The sequence below is a fragment of the Danio aesculapii genome, chromosome 20 (genome assembly GCF_903798145.1).
Source record: "Danio aesculapii chromosome 20, fDanAes4.1, whole genome shotgun sequence".
Taxonomy (NCBI): Eukaryota; Metazoa; Chordata; class Actinopteri; order Cypriniformes; family Danionidae; genus Danio; species Danio aesculapii.
In genome coordinates, this window is record NC_079454.1 from 55,498,601 (window position 1) to 55,524,578 (window position 25,978).

At 40.0% G+C, this 25,978-nt stretch overlaps 1 protein-coding gene across 1 annotated transcript; it reads left to right on the top strand.

Moving 5' to 3' along the window:
• The first annotated feature begins 329 nt into the window (after positions 1-329).
• lrfn5b (leucine rich repeat and fibronectin type III domain containing 5b) lies at positions 330-18,044 on the top strand. Its single transcript, XM_056445486.1, has 4 exons — positions 330-679; positions 10,745-11,661; positions 14,692-15,194; positions 16,966-18,044. The coding sequence occupies exons 2-4, from the start codon at positions 10,771-10,773 to the stop codon at positions 17,867-17,869; spliced, it is 2,298 nt and encodes a 765-aa protein (XP_056301461.1). The 5' UTR covers positions 330-679; positions 10,745-10,770; the 3' UTR covers positions 17,870-18,044.
• Positions 18,045-25,978: the final 7,934 nt, after the last annotated feature.

Sequence of the window (25,978 nt, forward strand, 5' to 3'; positions counted from 1 at the left end):
CTATTCCTATTCCATTAATAAACAGAATCAAATTCAGTGTTGTTTGATATTTAAATTCTGCATTGATAACAAAGCAATGATCATGATATGAAATTAACTTTATATAACGGCATATTAACAATAAAACTCTCAAGCATTGGGAATATTACAGAATAATTATCCGACTGACAGACAAGGACGGCAACGTCAGAGGTGTCTGATTAATATTCAAAATCTCCGCGTCCCATTGGAAGACATAGCAAGGAAATATCACAATATGAAATGAATATTGCATAACAATATGACAACGCTATAAAATAAACGCGCTATCGCTGAAAATAATACAGAGAATTCTCCGACTGACACTCCAGGACGGCGACGACTCAACGTCAGCGCTGCTCCATTAATATTCCAAAGCCAGGCGTCCGATTGGAGCAACTGCAGCACGACCTCATTAATATTCATGAGCCTCGCCATCGCCGTACTAGGATCGGTAATTTGGGCGCATGCAGGCGTAATGCGGAGATCCCGGCTGGAGTCTGCGGTCTGATCCTGATCCGGAGCTCCACACGCCGGCCTGAGCTTCAGTGTGCGCCCGCCGGTCAGCCCGGAGCCCCGGAGCAGCAGGAGCCGGAGCCGCCGAACATGCGCTGATCCCGGCGGCGGAGAGACGGCGAGCTGCCCTGCAGATCCTCCACAGGTAAGGCAGAGCCTCCAGCCTCCATCACATTTGCGCAGTGGAGGAAAAACAGCTGAACATCTGGAGAAACGCGCGTCTGCATCCGCGCAGAAACACTGAAGGTCATGATAGCGTTTATCTGCTGCAGATGAGGAGGTTCGACATCTTTATACCGATAAATGACCGCTGTGTGCTCGAGTCAGTGTGTGTGTCTGTGCTTGTGTGTGTGAACCAGACTGAACACTGGCCTTCACACACAGCACACACACACCGCTGCCTCAGACGCATGATTTCGAGGATCTTTGCATTTTGTAATTGTGTTTTTGCATGGAAATAATCTCTTCGACAGGAGGATTGAGCATGCTCACATCTAAAACAGGCTCTGGAGTCGAAAGTCAGCCCTTCTGCATGACTGTTCTTTTAGGCTGCTACAGATGTATGCTATGCGGATGAGGACCGGGCATCATATTTGTCTAAAATCATTTTATCAGTGCATATAATGGTTGAAATATATATAGTTGTGGACAAAAAAAACTATCCGGCCTCCTGTGAAATACACATATTTTTAATTATTTCTTTAGTCATATTTAATAGATTAAGAAAAAATTCACAGTAGTTCAATATTTTTCCCGGTAATAGTTTTAATGCCATTTTAAGGTCAATATTATTATCCCCCTTCAGCAATATTAGTGTTGGATTGTCTCCAGAATAAACCACTGTTATACAATGACTTGCCTAATTACCCTAACTTTACCCTAATTACCCTAGTGAAGCCTTTAAATGTCACTTTAAGCTGAATACTAGTGTCTTGAAGAATATCTAGTCTAATATTATTTACTGTCATCATGACAAAGAGAAAATAAATCAGTTATTAGAGATGAGTTATTAACACTGTTATGATCAGAGATGTGTTGGAGAAATCTCCATTAATCAGAAATTGGGGAAATAATATACAGCAGGGCGAATAACTCAGACTTCAGCTGTATATATAGCAGCAGCTATGATTTATTATCTGGTCATTTTTATTTTTGATAAGTGTGTCTAATTTAAAAATAATAATTATTTTTATTGATGTTTTTTGTCTTGTTTTGCAGTACAGATATATCTAAACATGTTTAATTAAAGATGCATTTACTAGAGATGCAAAATAAACAGAGAAACAAAACAATCTTCTAATGGGGTCAAAATATTCTCACTTTACATTTCCATTAGTCCAGCAGATTTATGATCTGGTTTAAGATTAAATTCAGTGGGATATTTTATTCAGAAAAGAAAACTTAATAACAATAACATCAGTCCAAAATGCAGCTTTACTAATGGATGTTGATATGTATGTGTAAAATATGCTGGGTTGTTGTGTAACCAGAACATTGGGTTAAATATAAACAAGTCTATGAATAACAAAAGTGGCATTTAAATTAAATTGAAAAAATAACCCAACACTAGGAATGTTCATATTTGACCCAACGTTGACTTGCAACAACAACCCAGCATTTATTAAAGTGAACTGGAAAATGTTAATCAGAAACCCACAATGTGAATGTTAAATAGGAAACCTGGAGAACCTAAAAATCTGATCCTTTCATAATTCACTCCAGAAACACAACATTCATTCATTCATTCATTCATTCATTCTCCTTTAACTTAGTCCCTTATTTATCAGGGGTCGCCACAGCGGAATGAACCACCAACTAATCCAGCATATGTTTCACAAGGCGGATGCCCTTACAGCTGCAACCCAGTACTGGGAAACACCCATACACACTCATTCTCTCTCTCTCTCACACACACACACACACACACATTTATCAATTCATTCATTTTTTATTAATTTGGTTTTTAATTAATTAATTTATTCAGTTAATAATTTCTTATCCATGCATTCATCAGTCTATTTATTAATTACATTTTTTATTTATCCATTCATTCATTCACTTAATAATTTATTCATTCATTCATTAATTCAATGAGATATTATTTTATTAATTCATTCATTTAGTTATTAATTCATTTAGTTATTATATTATTATTCAATATTTGGTTAATTTATTCATTCATTAATTTATTCAATTATTCATTCATTCATTTTTATTTATCTATCTATTGTTTTTTCATGTTTTCATCGATTCATTCACTTAATAATTTAATCATTCATTAATTCATTCAATCTCATATTGATTTGTTAATTCACTCATTTAGTTATTAATTCATTCTGTTAGTAAATTATTTATTTTTTCATTCATTTTTATTAATTTGGTTAATTCATTCATTCATTCATTTATGAAGATACTAATTTATTCATTAAATTTTTATTTATCCATTCATTCTTTAATTTATTAATTCATTAATTTATTTAGTCATCAATTTGTTCACGTAATAATTTATTTTAATAATTTATTAATTCAATTTGATATTAATTTATTAATTCATTCATTTAGTTATTAATTTATTCAGTTATTATATTTTTTATTCTTTCATTCCTTTTTTATTAGTTTTTATAAATTGGTTATTTATTCATTCATTAATTTATTCAGTTTTTAATTTATTCATTCATTAATTTATTCATCCATTCAGTCATTAATTAATTTATTTATTATTCATATTTTATTCAGTTGTTCATTCATTCAATTTCTTTATTAATTTATGTATTCATCCATTCATTCACTTAATAATTTAATCATTCATTAATACATTCAATCAGAGATTAATTAATTCATTTAGTTATTAATTTATTAATTCGTTCAGTTATTATATTATTTACTCATTAATTTTCCCTTAATTTGGTTAATTTAATCACTCATTGATTTATTCAGTTATTCATTCATTCAGTCATTAATTTTTTAATTTATTTACCCATTCATTCATCAATCTATTCATCCATTCATTCACTTAATTATTCATTGATCTATTCTCGCAGAGTATCTGAGGCACGGGTTGTAAAGGCAGCGATTACCAAAGCTGCATGTTTATGGTGAATTATAAAATGTCTCTTTCCTCCATTATTCCACCTAATGACGTATAGTTATAAGTAGAGTAACTCTGCAATAGGGCTCAGGTCTTGTTTTTCTGTTCGTCATACAGAGAAATGAAAGAAAACACAGATGAATGAGTGTGTGTGGGTGTTTCCCAGTACTGGGTTGCAGCTGAAAGGGCATCCGCTGTGTAAAACATATACTGGATAAGTTGATGGTTCATTCCGCTATCATGACCCCTGATAAATAAAGGGACTAAGCTGAAGGAAAATGAATGAATGAATCATGTACTCACAGACTCGGTTTCCAGATGAGTCTGTGTTATTCAGCGGTTGTTATCTGGGAATAACACACCTCGTAATGTCACAACTGACTAATCAGAATCCAGTATTCCAGACAGCAGTAATACAACTATTATTATCGTCATATGATATCTGTGTCATATTGCTTTAACCTTAAACTAAAAGACATAAGACTTCCTTTAGCAGAACTAATATAATAGGAAATACTGTGAGAACGGTGCTTGCTCTGTTAAACAGCGCTTGGGAAATACTTTAAAACAATTACAATCTCACAAAAAGACTACTGATTTAGCCTTCATCTGTACATATGAGAATCATCCGGGTTACACACACACACACTCCTCCAGCAAACAGGAGATCCGTCATGCTGTTTCTTTCATGCTTCAGCGAGTGTTAGCTGAGAAAAGCGGGATATAAAAGCAGAAATATGTCTGAGAGCGAGGCGCATTCACAGCCGCGTGTGTGTGTGTGTGTGTGTGTGTGTGTGTGTGTGCGCTGAAAATACACTCGCTCTGCCAGCTAATGCCGCCAGCTGGACGGCACACAACACAGACTCAATACAGCGGCGCGTCCGGCCGTCATTTGATATGCAGAGAGTGACATCACAGCATCATCCGTGCTCGAACCCACAGCTTTACATCCACACAGCAGCAGACAGCAGTTACTGATCATACAGTACACGATGAGCTCCTCCGGGTGCTCGGGTTTCCCCCACAGTCCAAACACATGCGCTATAGGGGAACTGATCAACTAAGATGGCCGTAGTGTGTGAGTGTGTGTGTGTAAATAAGTGTGTATGGGTGTTTCCCAGTACTGGGTTGCAGCTGGAAGGGCATCCATCATGTAAAACATATGCTGGAATAGTTGGTGGTTCATTCCACTGTGGCGACCCCTCATGAATAAAGGGACCGAAGCAAAATGAATGAATGAATGATGTGTAGTCAGTGCTCTATTGATATCATATGATGTGTGTGTGTGTGTGTGTGTGTGTGTGTTCAGTGTTTTACTGGTCTAGTGTTGACGTACTGCAGTGCATCTGCTGTTATTTAAAGCAGTGGCCTTTTAATGTGACAGAGATGAAGCGGCGTGTGCTCATGTAGTGTGTTTCATGCTTTACTGTTTAGCATGCTGCGTGTGTCACTGTGTGTGTGTGTGTGTGTGTGTCAGGGATACTTCACTTTTATGGTCTGTGTTTACAAGCACACCTCTAGCGCTATAATGATGATCACAGGTGTGTGTGCTTGCATGCATGTGTGTTCGCATGTGTGTGTAAAGGTTCACATGTACGCGTGCATGTGCCTGTGTGTGTGTGTGTGTGTGTGTGTGTGTAAGTACTCATGTATGTCCACTTGTGTGCAGTTGTAAGTGTGTGTAGGTTATCATCACTACACAGATTCACTACATCTGGATCAATGAAATGCTGTGTGTGTGTGTGTGAGTGTGTGAGTGTGTGTGTGTGTGTGTGTGTGTGTGTGACACTAGTCAGTGTTATCTGCTCAGATTAGTTTACAGTGCAGGATCTGAAGGCTGGATGTGTGCCGCATTGATGTGTTGAAGCGTTCAGAACACAGAGCTGTTTTCCCTCATCACAGATCTGTCAACTCTTAGACTTGTACTGACCTTTTCAGGAGCATTATGAAGGACGTTTCAGACGTACACTGGGTTAAACACTGAGGATGCTTTCCAAAGGCCTGATTGGATGAGATATTTTACTCATCAAAAAATTATAATTATTTCTTATCAATATAGTTCATGTAATATATCTAAACTAGCTAGCTCTAGTTGTGAACATACACTTTTTCCCACATAACCTCTCACATATCATGCAAGAATGACTTTTACGCAGGTTTAACCCCAGTAGTGTGCATGGGCGCGTGCAGGATTTTATTCCAAGGTGCGCACAAATCCAGCACCGCCCGCCCCCTTCCCCCAATCATGTCAAGAAACACTGATGCTTACTGTCAAAGGCTGCATTATTTAAGGGCATTCGTTACGACATAACTCGTTTCCTTTTTAATGTTATTATTTCATTGAAATCTAAATGTAATAAAAGCACATCAGGAAAAATCAGACGCTTAAAATGATGACATGTTAAAAAATGTGCAAATATATGACAGAAGATTTGATGCAATTAGTGAAGCATTAATTAAATCTTTACTTTGCACTGAGTGAAAATCCTCCACCCGCACAGTTGAGTAGTAGACGTGCTCAAATAAAATCTATATTTTTCTTGGAAGAAATATCTGTTTAAAATGAATTTGGTATTGTTTGTCAGATATTTTTCTTGGTCAGTTATCTTCTAGATATAAGAGAAGATGGAATAACATTTGAGGTGAAGTGCTTCAAATCTGCTACGCTTCAACAATGCCGAATCACGAGCTGGATTGTCCATTAAAATAATAATCTAGCCTAAATAATATTAAAGTGAAATATTCAGTTTCAGAGACGCTGATTAAACTGTTTTGCATGTTGCGCTGGTCAATTACAATTTAATCAAATAATTAGAAAGAGCAGGACAGGCGTTTACAAATTGGCATATAGCATATATTCACAGCAGCACTGAACATGTTCCCACATTACCTCAGTGGAACAAACTCGGTTGAAAGGTCGAGAGAACTCAGAAACTCGTTGTGAGAATGGAGATGGAGATGTCTGCTTATTTGTGCCAGTCTGTCAGATAAAATAGTTTAAACACCTTGAATGCTAGCGGCTCCATGCGAGAAGGCTGTGCAGCAGCTGGATCTGATCTGACTGATGAAAGAGACAGTTTCCCCGGCTCAGGTGCTGATGAGACTGCGGTCTCCACTCTCTGTGAGGGATCAGTATTTGTCTCATTAGTTTTAGTTTAAACAATAGCTCTCTCAATGGTAATGAAAACGCTTTAAAACACACAAACGCACACCTTTATTTGTTGTCATTCTCTCTTGCTTTGTCAATATATCGTAGTGTATACTGTTTAATAATCAATTTAAATGATGTAATAAATAAATAAATAAAAAGCAGCATTAATTCGCGCCCTCTCATGGTAGGTACACACAGTGCGCACAGCTGTACGGCTGCAGGCGCCTCTGGTAGTGCGTCAGCTGTGTGTGAATATCTCTAATGGTAAACATGAATTAATTGTATTTGTTATAATCAGACTTGGGCGACGCAGTGGCGCAGTAGGTAGTGCTGTTGCAGCAAGAAGGTCGCTGGTTCGAGTCCCGGCTGGGTCAGTTGGTGTTTCTGTGTGGAGTTTGCATGTTCTCCTCGTGTTGGTGTGGGTTTCCTCCGGGTGCTCCGGTTTCCCCCACAGTCCAAACACATGTGCTATAGGGGAATTGGGAAGGCTAAATTGCCCATAGTGTACTGGAAAAGTTGGCGGTTCATTCCCCCAGATTAATAAATTAATAATTAACAACCCTAGATTAATAAAGGGACTAAGCCAAAAAGAAAATGAATGAATGAATGAATGATCAGACTTGATAATAAGCCCCGCCCACTCCCTTTATTTTCATTGAAAACTATGAAACATCAGGCTCACGGTGTGGATTTGGCAATATGTGCTTAATATCAGGCTATGCAGACAATAAAGATTATCAGAGGAAATGCACTGTGAAATAGGAAATAGCCGTCTCTTCTGCTGAATATAATAATCAGTAAGCTATCATTTTAATAATCAATAATAATTATAAAAGTATAAAGTGCAATAAGTTTATACAGTATAGGAAATAAAGGCAAGCAATCAGTCAAACGTGTGGAATCAGTGTACGTGGTTACATTAATTGATAGGTACATTAGCCTAACTTTTCATTGTACCAAAACACCTGAGAATAAGTAGGCTAATAGATTTAAGTCATTAGATAAGTCTACACAAGATGAATTGTAGATCCCATTTAACAGCTACAGAGAGATGAGGTCCAGCTGCAGACGATGTGTGCTCAGAGCTTCTGCCGTCTGCCTGGAGCTCAGACCCGAGAATACACTGAAGCAGCTGTAAGTACATGCCTGTGTGTGTGTGTGGTCACGTGATGTGTGTTTTCAGCAGTGTAGTGTGGACGGAGATCTGTTCAGAAACGCTAGGTGAAACGCCAGTGTGGGCGTGGATTGTTTTCGTTCAAAAACGCCATTTGAACACTAAAACGTATTGTAAACGGGCCCTGAGTGAGAAGCAGCCGTCTGTCCATTAGCCATTAGAGTGTTTGAGCTGCTGAGGATAATGTCAGCATAGACTAAGAGGATTATAGATGTGGAGTTTTAGATGAACAGAGACAGGAGAGACGTAGACTGATGGATCCTTAAATATATATATAATTAGCTAAATGTATACACAACCGTGTGGAGAACTTGTAAACTAATGGTATTGTATAATAGAGTGTAATAGAGTTCAAACTTTTGCTCTATTGAGGTGTGTTGTTGGTGATTGGATGGGTGCAGGATCTCAGTGAACTGAAGACTTTTTAAGGCCTATCATTGAGTTTTGGACATTTTAAGACCCCGCAGACGCCCTGACGGAGAGCACATGAAGTGTACACAGGCTGAGAGGAGAAGCAGAAACCTGAATATCTGTGTGTTTCTCCAAGCAGATGAGCCTTTGATCTCCGCAAACACACAGATGAAAGGATCAACATTATCATATCAAAACCAGCCTGAGCTGGAGGAGAAATGTCAGATTATCACCTCAGTGTTATATGTGCATTAGAGAGACAACAACACCAACATAATCAACATCCGCGACTCCTCTCTGAAGGGTCACGCTCACATCTGTGTCCACTACAATGACCAGAGAGCAGATTCTGCTGTAAAGCTGCTGTGTGTCAGGTTTTGACTCTTCTAAATCATAAAAACACCATATTATGTTTGCAGATATTAAGAGACACACGTGTTTATCTGAGAAACACTGCTAAAGTCAGATATTCTGCTGTGGAAATGTGCGTACAGTGTCAGAATGCCTGTGTTTGTTTTGTCCTCTATAACCAGCCCACTGCCAGTTTAGCCAGCTATATTTCAGCACTCCAATGCTGGAAAACAGAGTATTTTATTTCAGTCATTAAGGCTCTCTGTGTTAATGAAAATGCGTCCTCTAGAGGACAGGCCTCTGAAATGACACGCAGAACCACAGTTATAAACATACACATGAACATTATCGTTCTATTCAGGACGACACTAAACTCATACACTACATATTTGAGCGTACAAGTGTATAAGTGCATGGTGTGCCATCGTCTGAAATGGTACAACAGCTATTTTACTAAACGGAAATTCGAACTGTTTTCCAAGCAATGTATAACGATTGACAAATTAATGAAATAAATGACCAAACTACCAAATATTAGCTGTCATGTGTACAGTACAAGCAAATTCACCATCAGAAGGGAGATAATCACTCATGTAGGATCATTTTGTTTTCTCCTCCCCTTCATCAGTAGCCATGCCCATTCACCAAAAGCCCCTCCCATTCGCTGGTAGCTCCTCCTCCTCCAGTACATAAGCAAAGCTGTTAGTGTTGAGTGAGTGAAGTGACCAACATTACACACTTGTATTTATCAGTTGAATAAGTGCATCATCTGAGTATTTAAAGTTCACATTTAGAGTGAATTTTCAGTGTGAATGCACTAGGTTAGTGATAGATCGGATATGATTGCGGCCGGACGTTAATGAGAATTATTTATGCCATTTATTAAATTTCCCATTTATTGTATTTTATTAATGCCTACTCCAACCCTAAACCCAACAGTACTGTAAAAACAACAGTTGTACTGAGTATTATTTATGTTATCAATTAAATTATCCAATAAATTGTATTTTATTAATGTCTACCCCCACCCCAACATCACAGTACTGTAAAAACAGTAGTTATACCGAGTATTATATATGCTATCTATTAAATTACTCAATAAATTGGATTTTGTAACACCTACCCCCACCCTAACCCTAAACCCAACCGTCACAATACTGTAAAAATGCTGCTATATTAATGTGCATATCGCACTTCCAGGCAGCCGCGTATCCGATCTAGACTTTACCAATGCACTACTTACAGTATTAGATATCTAAATAATAAACGTGGTAAAGGATAAAATGTGATAGGAGACATTTGCGATATTCTGATCATTTCAATATATTGCGCAGTCCTAAAAACAAGCATTAATATCTCCGATTACATCTATAGCTATGTTTCCATCCACCTATTTTTATGTGCAGTTTGCAAACAGCAAGCATTTTGAAAATGTGCATAAAAAACATATGCGCATAACTGAGTAGAATAAACTTTATATTCGATAAAAGATGCGCATAACTGTGATGGAAACACTTTTACTAAACAAATTCCAGCATGTGCATTAATAAAGGTCATGTGATGTTGTTATGAGAGATCATGTGATGATGAAAATGTGTGTGAATGGATAAATCAGCAGGCTGAGCACACTAGATCATCTGACATGTTGATTTGCTCATTATAAAACACCTGAACTGTTTCAGTATCAGTGTTATTATATTATTAATGACCTCCAGAACTGTCAGGAGCGTCTGCGTCTCACACCTTCAAAGCCACCGCGTGTTCGTTGCGTGTTGACATTTGTATTCTGAGGCACAAGTCATTTACTAAATGCAGAATAGACTGACGCAGCTTCTCTTATCGCAGTTTTTACTGTTGATATTCGGCGCCAGATAATCAGGAAGTGATGATTTTGTTCTCTTTGACTCGTTGGATGGAAACGCTGCTTTATTCGCACGTCTTTTATGCGATATTCCAGTTTGCTCTTAAAGTTAATTCACATTTTTGGATGGAAACACAGCTAATGGCACTCACTACACTGTTTCTTCCCCCGCAGGCTGTTCCCCAACACCCAGAGCCCAGATGGAGACGCTACTGGTTTATCTGATGGTTGTGGTAATGGCGTTAAAAGCCCAGAAGATCCAAGTATGTCCGAAGCGGTGCATCTGCCAGGTTCTGCCGCCGAATCTGGCCACGCTGTGTGATAAGAAAGGTCTTCTGTTCGTCCCGCCGAACATCGACAGACGTACTGTGGAGCTCCGGCTGGGCGATAACTTCATCACAGGCATCAAACGCAAAGATTTCGCCAACATGACCAAACTGGTGGACCTGACGCTTTCCAGGAACACGATCGGCTCGGTCGCACCGCACGCTTTTAACGACCTGGAGAACCTGCGGGCGCTCCATTTGGATAGTAATCGATTGACTCACATAACGAACGATACGTTTAGCGGAATGTCCAAGCTGCACCATCTGATCCTCAACAACAACCAGCTGACGTACATCCACATCGGAGCGTTCAACGACCTCCTGGCTCTGGAAGAACTGGATTTGTCGTATAATAATCTGGAAGGCGCACCATGGATCGCTATACAGCTGATGATTAGCTTGCACACGCTAAACCTGGATCACAATATGATCAACTACATCCCCGAGGGAACGTTCTCCGGTTTGCAGAAGCTGAAGCGGCTGGACGTGACCTCCAATAAGCTGCACAAGCTGCCGCCGGATCCGGTTTTCCAGCGTGCGGGCGTTCTGGCCACCTCGGGGGTTCTGGGCGCCTCGACCTTCGCTCTGAGTTTCGGGGGTAACCCTCTGCACTGTAACTGCGAGCTGCTGTGGCTGCGGCGACTGCGGCGTGAGGACGATCTGGAGACCTGCGCGGCACCACAACATCTTGCCGGACGATACTTCTGGACCGTCTCTGAGGAGGAGTTCCTGTGTGAGCCGCCGCTCATCACTCGACACTCACAGGTACAGAGTTATGATGGGATACTAACATTCATGTTGCGTTTAATTGCTAAAGCTTTTATCATGCTATCATCACGAAAATGTCTTTAATTAATGGAGTTTTATCATGGTCTACGGCAGTGTTTCCCAACCCTGTTCCTGAAGGCACACCAACAGTCCACATTTTCACCCTCTCCCTAATCAAACACACCTGAATCAACTCATCAGAACATCAGAAGAGACTCCAACACCTGAAGTTAATGGGTCAGATAACGGAGACATCCAAAATATGTACTGTTGGTGTGCCTCCAGGAACAGGGTTGGGAAACACTGGTCTACGGCAGTGGTCCACAACCTTTTAATCACCATGGACCGGTCAGCGCTTGACAATTTTACTGCGGCGTGGGATGGGGTGGTGTACATAGATTGCACAGATTGGGTGTTTTGTGTTTGTCTGAGTTAATTAGTATACTGAAATATGTAAACAGTTTTATGCAAAAGTTTGGGCACCCCTCTGTGACTGCATGATAATTTGCTCTTTCTTTATGAGAAGATCGCAGTGAAATGCCATTCAGTTTCTACAGAAAGCTAGATAATGTCATGTTTTCAGACAGAACGTAGTGTAGCAGTACTGAGACGTGTGAAATCAAACTGAAACTGAAAAATAAGCTATGCAGAAGTTTGGGCACCCTCTCTTCTGTGTGGATTTCAAGACTTGTAGTCACCTAATGCTGACTGATTACAACACAACATTGATTTAAATGAACATTAACAATCCTACCAGCGGTGCAACCAATCATGAAGAAGGATGTTTCAGATAGCTGATCGCTAGTTGTGTTTCTCCTTATTGTGAATCTGAAAGTAGCAACATGGGAATCTCAAATGAACTTCCTAATGAGCTAAACACGAGGATAATTCACTGACATGAGTTAGGAGAAGGATGTAAAGAGCTATTACTAGAGTTTAAAGTCCACAGTCAGAAATATAGTAAGAAAATGTAAGGCCTCAGGACGAGTTCTGGCGCAGGAGAAATGTGCTAGACCAAGACAAATATCTGAAAGGCAAAGCAGAAGAATGGTTAAAATGGTCAAACCACAGACCACCTCCACAGAGCTGACCACACAGAACACATGTCTTGCTGCTGATAATGTCACTGTACATCGTTCCACAGTCCAGCACACTCTTCACACAGAACAGCTCTATGAGAGGTGATGCAGAAGAAGCCTTTACTGCATTCTGCCAACAAGAAGGGTGGTTTGAGGTATGGAAAGGCTCATCTGGACAAGCCTGAATCATTCTGGAGAAATATACTGTGGACGGATGCCACAACCATAGGCGCAATGAAGGAATTCATGCTCAGACACGATACAATGATCTAGAATGGCCATCCCAGTCCCCAGAGTTAAACATCATTGAAAATCTATGGATTAATTTGAAAAGGGACGTTCATGCTCGGCAGCCATCAAATCTGACTGAACTGGAGAAATTCTGCTGGGAAGACTGGCCCAAAATGCCTTCAGCAAGACTTTAGGGACTTGTCCTTGACTATAAGAAGAGTCTACAGGCTGTTATTTCAGCAAAAGGTGGCTCTACAGAAGATTGATGTCATTATTCTGTTGGGGTGCCCACATTTTTGCACCTGTCTGCATCTGTTGATTAAATAAGTGTGATGTCGGACCTAAAAGTAGCTTTTTCTCTAAGGTATAAAATATATCCAGATGAGACTGCTGATTTGAACACTCAGCAGGCTATGGCTTGCAATTATGAAAATGAGCAGGGGTGGCCAAACCTTTGAGACTGTATTCCATACTAAGTATGAAGCTGATAGGTCAGTTCTTGTCACGTGACATTCTAAAAGGTTGAGATGTTTTCAATGGGTGCACCTGAAATACGTAGGCATGTCACTGCCAATATGCGGACGCCTCCATTAGAAATAACACCTGCGCATGGAAAACTTCATAAGTGAACAGCCGCCATCATCAGCGATCTGCAGCAGTTGATCTTCTTGCACAGACATGCTGGATTCACCTGATTTGTTGACTAATGGGTTGTGGATCTATTCCTTGGCAGTTTGTGGGTCCTTCACTGGGCCCTTTCCCCTTCGCAAAGAAACTTTTCACAGATGCCCGTTTCTGACTCATTTTGCTACTTATGGGTTAAATTTGGGTGCTCAAGTGACCGAGAATACGGTCATTAATCAAAATAAAAGACTTCTCATAATAAAAGATCATTCAGACTTAATGATTTCTTGTGTGGCCTGGTACCAATTGGTCCATGGACCGGTACCGGTCCGCAGCCCAGGGGTTGGGGATCACTGATTTACAGTATTATCTCTAAATTAATGAGGATACTGAATTTCAATACCAGTCTGTACAGAGATTTTAAAATCGTCCATTTCCCGCTAACATTTGAGTGCTGTTGATCGTGTTCTTCAACACCACTGATTGGCTGTTGTGTTCATGTGCTCAACAGAAGTGACTGTGATTGGCCGTGAAAGTCATCCGTTCACCGAGTGCAAACACCGATACACACACACACACACACTCTGGAGCACTTTAAAGCTGTGTAGATCTGCTGCTGATGGATCCACTGATTTACACGACTTTAAACTGCTTCAGTGTGTGTGTGTGTGTGTGTGTGTGTGTGTGTGTGTGTTTGCACTCGGTGAACAGCAGTGAGCTGATGACCTCCATGTCTAATCAGTCATTTCTGTTGAGCTTGTGAACAGAATGGCCCAATCAGCGCTGTTTAAGAACATGATCAACAGCACACAAATGAAAGCGGTACATGGACGTTTTTAAAATTGATAAACCGATTGGTACTGAAATTATATATCGTAACAACACTACACTAGATTGATCTAAGCTGCAAATAGTTAGTATACACATTTCATTCAAGATTCATTGCTGAAGCTTTATCACAGTACATGGTATTATCACTAAATAGGGTTATGACAGGATAAAATATTCTTGTTGTGATTAATTAGTGGAGCTTTTATTATGTCATCATATCATCATCATGAGTTATTGATTATGATCATATGTTCACTCACAGGAGATGCGTGCGCTGGAGGGCCAGCAGGTGTCTCTGCGCTGTAAGGCCCGCGGGGACCCAGACCCCATCATACACTGGGTGGCCCCTGATGGGAAGCTGGTGTTCAATTCCAGCCGTACCGTAGTGCACACTGACGGGACACTGGAGATCCTGATCAGCACAGTGAAGGATTCGGGCTCCTTCACCTGCGTGGCCTCCAACCCATCCGGAGAGGCGCAGCAGACAGTGGATCTGCTCATCACCAAACTCCCACACTTCACCAACGACACCAGCCTGGCCCCAGAGCCGGACCCAGGCTCCTCAGACATCGCCACATCCGCCAAAACTGCCGACGGAGGGCCCTCAATAGGCAACACAAAGGGTGGGCAGGAGAAGAGGGTGCTGATCTCAGAAATCACCGCATCTTCAGCTCTCGTCAAGTTCAACTTCCAGAGGAATATTCCCGGCATCCGGATGTTCCAGGTCCAGTACAACGGCACTTATGATGACTCCTTAGTCTACAGGTGAGACTGCTTTATTTACTTTAAGACACGCTGCTGATAGTGGGTCTCGTTCACTAACCACTGGCTGGTCTGTCCATATTGGTCTGTCAGTGGAAAGCACATGCAGTCATGCATAATTCAGAAGCAGTCTCTCCTCATAGGATAAGAAAACGCAGTCTATGAATAATAATGAGAAACTGACGTGTCACCACTCCACTAGCAGATGCGCGACACGTCACCGATTTTGATACGAAAAATCGGAAGATGAAATAAGCTGCCGATAAGCTGAAATAAGCTCCTGGTAATTAAAGCTGATGGGTGCTAACGCTCTCTTAACTGATGCTCAACACACACACACATCTGCTACAATCTCAAGAAAAGTAGTCCACGGTGTCCTGAACCTGTAAATACATTAACAGAAGAACGAGCTCCAGAATAAACTCATGTAAGAAGGTCAAACGTGCGTGTAAATATGAAAAACGTGTGCAATTATTAGTGAATGAGCCCAGTGTTTGTTAAACGAGCAGGTTTGAGATGACGCTCCATTTAGCTTTTGCTAAAATACATTTATTTTATTTAGATATTTTATACTGACGACATGCTCCAAATCATTTGTGTACCTACTCTATATGCTGATCACACACACCGGACAAAACTTTATTCATAATCTGTATTCTGATTGGGCGTCACGGTGGCACAGTGGTTAGCACTTTTGCCTGGTAGCTGGTTCGAGTCCAGGCTGGGTCAGTGTGTGTTTCTGTGTGGAGTTTGCATGTTCTCCCCGTGTTGGTGTGGGTTTCCTCCGGGTGCTCCGGTTTCCCCCACAGTCCAAACTCATGCGATATAGGGGAATTGATCAACTAAACTGACCGTAGTGTATGAGTGTGTGTGTGTGTGTGTGTGTGTGTGTGTGTGTGTGAATGAGCGTGTATGGGTGTTTCCCAGCAATGGGTTGCAGCTGGAAAGGCATCCACTGTGTAAAACATATGCTGGATAAGTTGGTGGTTCATTCCGCTGTGGCGACCCCAGATTAATAAAGGGACTAAGCTAAAAAGAAAATAAATGAATGAATTCTGATTATTGAATCTGATTTTACACTTGTATCTCTGTTTTTATTCAGATTACATGAACCAAACTTCACTTTATTTCTGTCTCTTATTAGTATTTTCAGATTTATGACACAATAAAAATACAAACACATCAATAAAATCAAACAATAAATCTAAGTCCTGCACACAGTGCTCAGATCTTGGTTCTGGAAATGTACACAAGTATTGTAATTGTGATGTCTGATCATTTGTACCATTTAGAGCTCAGAATAATGAATGGAGCACTGAGCTAACATGATTTACGACGCTTACAATTCGATGCTGGTGAAGGCTGAACGCTTAACTGCAGATATACTGAACTAAGCAATCAAACCTATATAACGCTCAGTTAGGTTAATGTTCCTCACACAAGCATCCTTCACCTGCGTGGGCAGTAAATCACAGCAGAATACTTGTTCAGTTCCCAGTCAAATGACTCTGATGAACCAAAACAATACAGCACAATGACTGTAGATGGATTCCTGATGATCATATGATCCAGTTATGTTTAGCGAACAGAACAACATGATGTGGGGAATTAACTCAATATTTAATTGAGGCAATATTTAGATTTCTCTTTATAAAATGCTTTAAGAATTTATGAATATTTTTGAATTAGAAACAAGACAAAAACTTATATTATTATTAACTAAACTTAAATTATATTATTATTTCTGATTGTTTCTCTCTCTCTCTCTCCGCAGAATGATTCCTCCGACCAGTAAAAGCATCACGGTCAACAATCTAGCGGCAGGCACCATGTACGACCTGTGCGTTCTGGCCATCTACGATGACGCCCTGACCACGCTCACAGCGACCCGCGTGGTGGGCTGCGTGCACTTCTCCACCGACCCGCAGTACATGCGCTGCCACTTCATGCAGTCGCAGTTCCTGGGCGGCACCATCGTGGTCATCATCGGTGGCGTGATCGTGGCGTCCGTGCTGGCTTTCATTATCTTCCTCATCGTGCGATATCGAGTCTGCCAGCCGGATGGCGCTGAGAAAGCGGTGGAGCTGGGCGTCATTCGCTCGCAGTCCGAGACACTACAGGTCTGTGGTGTCATCAAGTCCATGTCCAAGCAGGTTCTAGGACTGGAGCGCGATGCATGTCGGAAGGTGTCGCCGCAAAACGAATCAGCACGAGCTTCAAAACCTGCGTTTCCCGACTGCACCGTCAGCACGTCTGCAGGAACCCACAGCTGGCACCCGGCGTCCCCGAGTCCACTGCGCCACACTCCAGACACACAGATCAACGTAGAGCCTGAAAACACCAATAAGAACAACTCGGCTAAAGCACGTCCCGCCGTTCGCGCATATTCTACCATGGTGACTCCGGTTTCTCGGCGAGCTCAGCTACAGAGTCTGCACCACTACCAGACGGTGCCAGTGGGCTGCGTACGGGTCAGCCGACGGCACTCCCTGAACGTAGACTCCTGTAAACAGCCTGCGAATCTGAGCGCTACGTATCCCTCCGCCGCGCTGCAGCGCTCCAAACGCAGCTTATCCATGAGCGGCGGAGATATCCCGCAGATGGACAGCGGCGGAAACAAGCGCAGCGGGAAATCCTCACTGTCCCAGTCGGAGTGGGTTCTGGAGAGCACATTATAATGGAGGCTGGTCTTTTCCAGGGGGACGGACGATGTTTTTTTTAAAGCACAAATTAAATACTGTTTCATGCATATAGTAAGATGATACTACGACTTGTATATTTCTTTGTTTTATGGAATACTACTGACACTGCATACAGACATGTTACGTTGTGTAAAATAAAGTGTGAAAACCAGGGGCGTGTTCTTGTCACGTTTATATGCTAATGAGCTGCGGTGGATTATATATGCTGGTGATTGGACTATTGGAAGATAGTTTGCAGTGAGAAATGTGGCTGGAGTGTTGTAATATGTCCATTAGGGATGCAATGATGGAGAAGTCATGACCCATAATGATAACTGATAACTCTTAGATTTGGAGGCTGATAACTATACATTCATTCATTCATTCAATCATTCATTCATTCATTCATTTACATTTACATTTACATTTAGTCATTTAGCAGACGCTTTTATCCAAAGCGACATTCATTCATTCATAGGGTTAGGTTCTCTATTTCAGAGGTCACCAGAGCATGTGTTTTACACAGTGGACACACACTCGTACACTACAGCCAATTTAGTTTTTCAATTCCCCAATACAGCATGTGTTTGGACTGTGGGGGAAAGCAGAGCGTTAATTAGGGATTCATTCATTCATTCATTTTCTTTTCAGCTTAGTTCCTTTATTAATCAGGGGTCGCCACTGCGGAATGAACCACCAACTTTTACAGCATATGTTTTACAAAACGGATGCCCTTCCAGCTGCTACCCATCACTGGGAAACACCCATACACACACACACACACTACGGACAATTTAGCTTACCCAATTCACCTACACCTAGGGCCAGACAGAATCTGCGCACGTTTTTTGCTATTTCTGTGAAGAATTTTGGTAAAAATCTGTGGATTTCTGCGGAATTATTTTGGGAGTATCATCACTAAAACCTTAAGATGTGAAATAAAACATACTTTTATTTAATGTTTACAATGCAAATCCAATTAGATTCACTTTATTTAGTAAACAAAGCAAGTCTCTCATATAATATCTCTACTAAAAGACAGAAAATATGACTGTACACACTGCACTGTACATAAATAAGATGAACATGTTCATATTAGTCAATAATATTACTGTAATTAATATAAAAACTGAATAAATATAGATTTACACACATTTACTCAAGTAAATAAACAGAATTAATGATGGGCTGAATATCTGAGGAAATCTGCAGAAGACCTGCAGAATTCTGCGCGCGGAGATTCCCTCTGGGCCTACATATACCACATGTTTTTGGACTGTGGGGGAAACCGGATCATCCATTAGGGATGCACTAATTATGATAACCAATAACTCTCGTTTGGAGGCTGATAGCCAATAAATATAAACTCTTCTTTTCAGCATGATTGCAAAATCAAAACACATACAGTGAACAACTCACAGACATACGCATTTAAACATTCTAAAGTGTTGTAAGATGTCAATGAGGGACACGCCAATATGGAGCTTCTGAACAATAATGATAACCAATAGTCTGATGTACTACATATACCTTTTTCACATTTGCACATTACAGCATTTTATTTTAAACTTCAGGAAAGCTTGAACTAATCGTTGAACTTTATTAATGATCTATTCTCTTCTATGGCTAACTTTCCTATATATAAATAAAATCCATCGCCTGACAGAAAAAAGGATGAATAAATCAACATCGTCTCTGAACTAAGGCTGGACGATACTGGAAAATCTGACATTGTGATATTTTGTATTGCAGCGATATATATATATATATATATATATATATATATATATACATATATTACGATATGAATATAATTTCACCAGATGATTTGAATAGCTCTATTCAAATGGAAAACTCTATTTATGAAAAGATTTCATTAATTAGATTGACTGGGGCCTTTTTCTATGCAGCACATTTGCAGCGGATGCCCTTACAGCTGCAACCCAGTACTGGGAAACACCCATACACACTAATTCTCACACACACACACACACACACACACACACACACACACACACACACTACAGCCAATTTAGTTAATCAATTCCCCATAGACCATTTTGAGGGATGTAAACGATAACAATAGCCCTAATGTATTTCCTGTATATTTTTAGTTTTCAAAAGGGTCCACATATTGCTAATTTTTTAATGACAGCTGTGTTAACATTTGGTATAACTGAATCACCAATTGTTACAGCTCTGAAATACTAAAAAAGCAGGAACTGTTCATGGACCAATGATATTGCCATATTAAAAAGGTCTATAGGGCATGTGTTTGGACTGTGGGGGAAACCGGAGCACCCGGAGGAAACCCACGCCAACACGGGGAGAACATGCAAACTCCACACAGAAACACACACTGACCCAGCTGAGACTCGAACTAGAGCCCTTTTTGCTGTGAGGCGAGCGTGCTACCCACTGCACCACCATGACACTCTCTTTATCCTTTAATGTTGAATAATCAAATTCTGATACACACATAGCGACATCAGTGCTCAAACCGTATATTGTTTACTCCTATTCTGAACATTAACTTAATCAAAATACTACAGGTCAGATCACATTCTGGGAACTGATCATCCCGATCTGCAGAGTAAATGCAGCCTATTATAGCTGAACACAACGATAAGGTAATGAACAACAGGGTGAAAATCACGCACAAGTAAATATTCAGAAAAAGCAAAGTATTCACAGTATTTCCTCTAATATTTGTTCTTCTGGAGAAAGTCTTATTTGTTTTATTTCAGCTAGAATAAAAGCAGTTTTTAATGTTTTAAACCCATTTTAAGGTCAGTATTATTAGCCCCTGCAGCAATATTAGTGTTGGATTGTCTCCAGAATAAACCACTGTTATACAATGACTTGCCTAATTGCCCTAACTTTACCCTAATTACCCTAGTGAAGCCTTTAAATGTGACTTTAAGCTGAATACTAGTGTCTTGAAGAATATCTAGTCTAATATTATTTACTGTCATCATGATAAAGAGAAAATAAATCAGTTATTAGAGATGAGTTATTAACACTGTTATGATTAGAGATGAGCTGGAGAAATCTGCTCTCTGTTAAACAGAAACTGGGGAAAATAAACAGGGGGGCTAATAATTCTGACTTCAGCTGTATATATTGGATCTGCTAATACCACTGAGTGCTCTCTTCTCCATATCACCTCTAGACACGCCCCCTGCTGCTGATTGGCTGAAAGTGTGTTTCGGGACTCCAACACTGTGGTCAAAAGTCAGTTTCAGATTTGGCTTAAGGGAATTTTCCATTCTCTCATTTTGCAAACATATTGAGCATGTTAAATGTGAAAGTTCTCTGACAATTAAATACATTATAACGCAAATTAAACAACTACAGCCCGATTCAGACCACACAGACAGATCAGCAGATTCCAGCATCACCACTTCAACATGTCCAATCAGCAAAAACAAGCCGAGACAAACACAAACACACACCAGTCGGGGAAACACACAGATCCAGCAGAACATCTGAATTATTATAGTCATTATTTTCTTTTCTTTTTGCTCAGAAATAAATATAATTACCCGTATGACATCCTAATTTACACTAAAGACATAATAAGCTGTGTTTCCATCAAGCTTTGTTATGCATATTTCAGAATATCACATTAAAAGTGCTGAATGTAAACACCAAGATGTGAATCTGTGCAGGAGCAGCAGGAGCTGAGGAGGTGATGCTCCAGAGCTGATGGACACGCTGCTTTATTGAGGTTACTATTATTATGATGTTAGGAATCCCCTCTTCATCTTTGACCCATATAGTGTTTATATCATTATTATAAATCAGCTGCTCAGCATATTTTTAAAGGAACGCCAACAAGTCTGAGAGATTGAGCTGAACGTGTTCCTGCAGAGACGAGCTGGATGTGCTGATGAAGCTGAGCGCTGAAGATGCTCATTATTATTAGAAGTGCTAATCCTGGAGTCAGAGAGAGGCGAGTTCTTGAGTTTGCTCAAAGAAACGAGCAGAAGATGAAGGCAGAGCGAGCGGTTTGATCCTTAGAGTCCTGCAGACTCCACACACACACACACACCAGGGAAATGAGTGCTATATTTGATATACTGGCTGGGCTGTAATTTACAAATATACCCTATTGGGACGGGTCTGTTTGTGTTACGGTTCCTCTCAGATGACTTCTGTCATTGCATGTATGGATTCAGATGAGTGTAACATTTGTGTGTTTATTACGGAGGTGTGTGTGTTTTACATGTGGGCATTGGACAAGTGTTGACGTGTTCAGGATGCATGGATTGTGTATGGACATGGAAAGTCAAACATATTAGTGTTTAAGCCCTTCACTGCCATCATCACTGAACTTTACTTCACTATATTTTAATTAAATCCTAATCTAATCATGATAACCTGTATATGGTTGGAAAGATCTAGGTCTTCTGAATACATATTTTAAGGATGAGTAAGAGATCAAAATGTATTTACTGTCACTCAGTTCGACCTGTGGGAGCGTGTACGGTTACACTTGTATTAAACCATAATATTGCAGTATAAATTCATGAAAGCTTAAACTGTCTAGTTTCCATATCTGGTGACTGATTTTTGGTAGATATTATTTTAGAAACAGTTATTTGTTAATATGCAATAAGATCGCTCATCACAGCTGTATTAAAGCATTACTTTGCTACAGCAATCCACATGTAAACAGTGTTTTAGATGTTTTGTAGATGTCAGATACCACCAAACTGACCATACTACTGTAGAATTTCCTGTCTACTTTACAAATGATGTTAAAAGTATGAATAAATACAGCTAATTGTCCTCAAAACACACACTGAAATAGGAGACGCCTTTGCGTGGTCTCTAATGTAAACTGCTAGTCACCTGGTGGCCATGTTTGGTACTGCAGCCAAACAGCATCTTACTGAAAGCTCATTTTTCAAGACATCAACCTTTATTCATTCATTTTCCCTTGGTTTAGTCCCTTATTTCGCCACAGTGGAATGAACTAGCAACTACTCCAGCATATGTTTTACGTAGCAGATGCCCTTCCAGCTGCAACCCAGTACTGGGAAACACCAATACACACTCATTCACACACTACAGCCAATTTAGTTTATCATAGCGCATGTGTTTGGACTGTGAGGGAAACCGGAGCACCCGGAGAAAACCCATGCCAACACAGGGAGAACATGCAAACTCCACACAGAAACACCAACTGACCCAGCCGAGGCTCAAACCAGAGACCTTCCTGCTGTGAGGACACAGTGCTAACCACTGAGCCACCGTGCTGCCTGACATAATATTTATTTAACTCAATTTAAACATGGTATTATAGAACTTCATATAATAAAGCCAGTACATTTTACCTCCATCATGTTCACGTTACGTGGCTGACTGCTGAAATAAAAGCTCTGATATTACAGTAGCCAGTTGTAACTATTTATAAGATTTGGTTGATTTCATTTATTTTATTTCCTCGCAGGGTGGCAAACACATCTACATGCGTTATTACTGCACAGAATGAACTACCTCAATAGAGTAAAGAAAGCGTACTCCGCTTATAGTACTCGAGATTAATATGAGATGAAGCCAAACGGGCAGGATAACCTCAGTTTAATGATGCGTGTTTCTGTGCTAGCACTCTGAAGACGAGATTCAATCAAATAACAGAACAAACATTACTTCAAGAACATTTACACGTAACTTTGAGAGCACCTTGACAGAAGTAATTTTAATTTCACTGGTGCTTCGTTTAATATGAACTCACACATATCATGATCTGCCTTTCTGAGCCTGATAATCTGATAGACCTGTTCTAATAGCATCAGGTTTTCATCATCAGTGCATTTTAACAGCTCTTAAATTAAATCCGGCTGATAGCAAAGACAGAATATGGGTGTGTTTTCTCATTAATGGGTGTGTTTGAGAAGTGATGACAACACGACTGCTGCATAATTCATCAGCTAATTAAGGAGAACTGATGAGGACAGCAGAGGAAGACATTATAACCGACTAGACTCTACATCTGCATACCTGCACAGAGAAATTATAAACAAAGATCCAGAATATGCAGAGAAGCAATTCCAAGCATCTGCATTATTAATGGAGGGAAATGTGCTTTGAATGAACATCCTCGTTAATATTGAATGTGATTACTCCTTCTGAGAAAGTGACTTCATGAATATAAAACCCCTGAACAGGACGATTTCATCTGCTTCAAACTCTGCACCCAATCTGACCTGACCGCTGACTAATTACAAACACAGTAACTGTTATTATTTACACTCCGCCTCTGCTGAATGCTGGATTCTGACTGGCTGATGGTCACTCTGAGAATCACCACAACAAATAATTACTGTAGTTGTTACCATAGCAACTGTAGAATCACCACAACAGATCAATTACTATAGTTGTTGTTACCATAGCAACGGTAGAATCACCACAACAGATCAATTACTATAGTTGTTGTTACCATAGCAACGGTAGAATCACCACAACAGATCAATTACTATAGTTGTTGTTACCATAGCAACTGTAGAATCACCACAACAGATCAATTACTATAGTTGTTGTTACCATAGCAACGGTAGAATCACCACAACAGATCAATTACTATAGTTGTTGTTACCATAGCAACTGTAGAATCACCACAAAAGATCAATTACTATAGTTGTTGTTACCATAGCAACTGTAGAATTACCACAACAGATCAATTACTATAGTTGTTGTTACCATAGCAACTGTAGAATAGCCCCAACAGATCAATTACTATAGTTGTTGTTACCGTAGCAACTGTAGAATCACCACAACAGATCAATTACTATAGTTGTTGTTACCATAGCAACGGTAGAATCACCACAACAGATCAATTACTATAGTTGTTGTTACCGTAGCAACTGTAGAATCACCACAACAGATCAATTACTATAGTTGTTGTTACCATAGCAACGGTAGAATCACCACAACAGATCAATTACTATAGTTGTTGTTACCATAGCAACTGTAGAATCACAACAGATTAAATACCATAGTTGTTGTTACCGTAGCAACTGTAGAATCACCACATCAGATCAATTACTATAGTTGTTGTTACCATAGCAACGGTAGAATCACCACAACAGATCAATTACTATAGTTGTTGTTACCGTAGCAACTGTAGAATCACCACAACAGATCAATTACTATAGTTGTTGTTACCATAGCAACTGCAGAATCACCACAACAGATCAATTTCTATAGTTGTTGTTACCATAGCAACTGTAGAATCACAACAGATTAAATACCATAGTTGTTGTTACCGTAGCAATTGTAGAATCGCCACAACAGATCAGTTGCTACAGTTGTTGTTACCATAGCAACTGTAGAATCACCAAAACAGATCAATTACTGTAGTGGTTGTGTTACCATAGCAACTGTAGAATCACCACAACCGATTAATTCAAATACTTTACTACCATAGGGTTCAAAAACACTGCAAGAATGTACTTTAATTACTATAGTAAATTGTCATTTACTAAACATTTGTACAGACTATTAACTATGCTTCAAAGTAAATAAAGTCTGATTCTGCAGGAAGCGATCGGATGACTGACACATACACCGACCAACCACAGCTCTAGTTTGTTTATGGGTGTGTTTAGAGCTGTGTGTGTGTAATAATAGATCAGCATTAAGCAGACAGAGTGTGGTGGAGGAATCTTGTGCTCCTGCTGGTTTATTTTAGCACCGCTGCTGACGCCTCTGAGGGACTGAAGGAGATCTGCGCAGCCCTGCATGTCTCAGTTTCCTTGGCAACATATTTCTGCATGTAAAAGCCCATGGAAAATGCAGCAGAGCTCGCAACCAACACACACACACACACACACACACACACGGAAAGAGCAGCACATTTACATGCTAAACATCATCCGGAGCAATGCAAATGCAGTGAAATATTAACATGAGAAAAGCGTATCATAATGCATCTGAAGCGTCCCTGCAGATAGCACTGTATTCCTCATAACTGTGTAAATGACTGCAGAAATGATGTCAGGATGATCAGATGGTGTGGTCGATGTTGACCAGAACACATCCACTGAAGAATTTACTTACAAAAAACATCCTCACAGTCACATTACCCATCAATTTCAC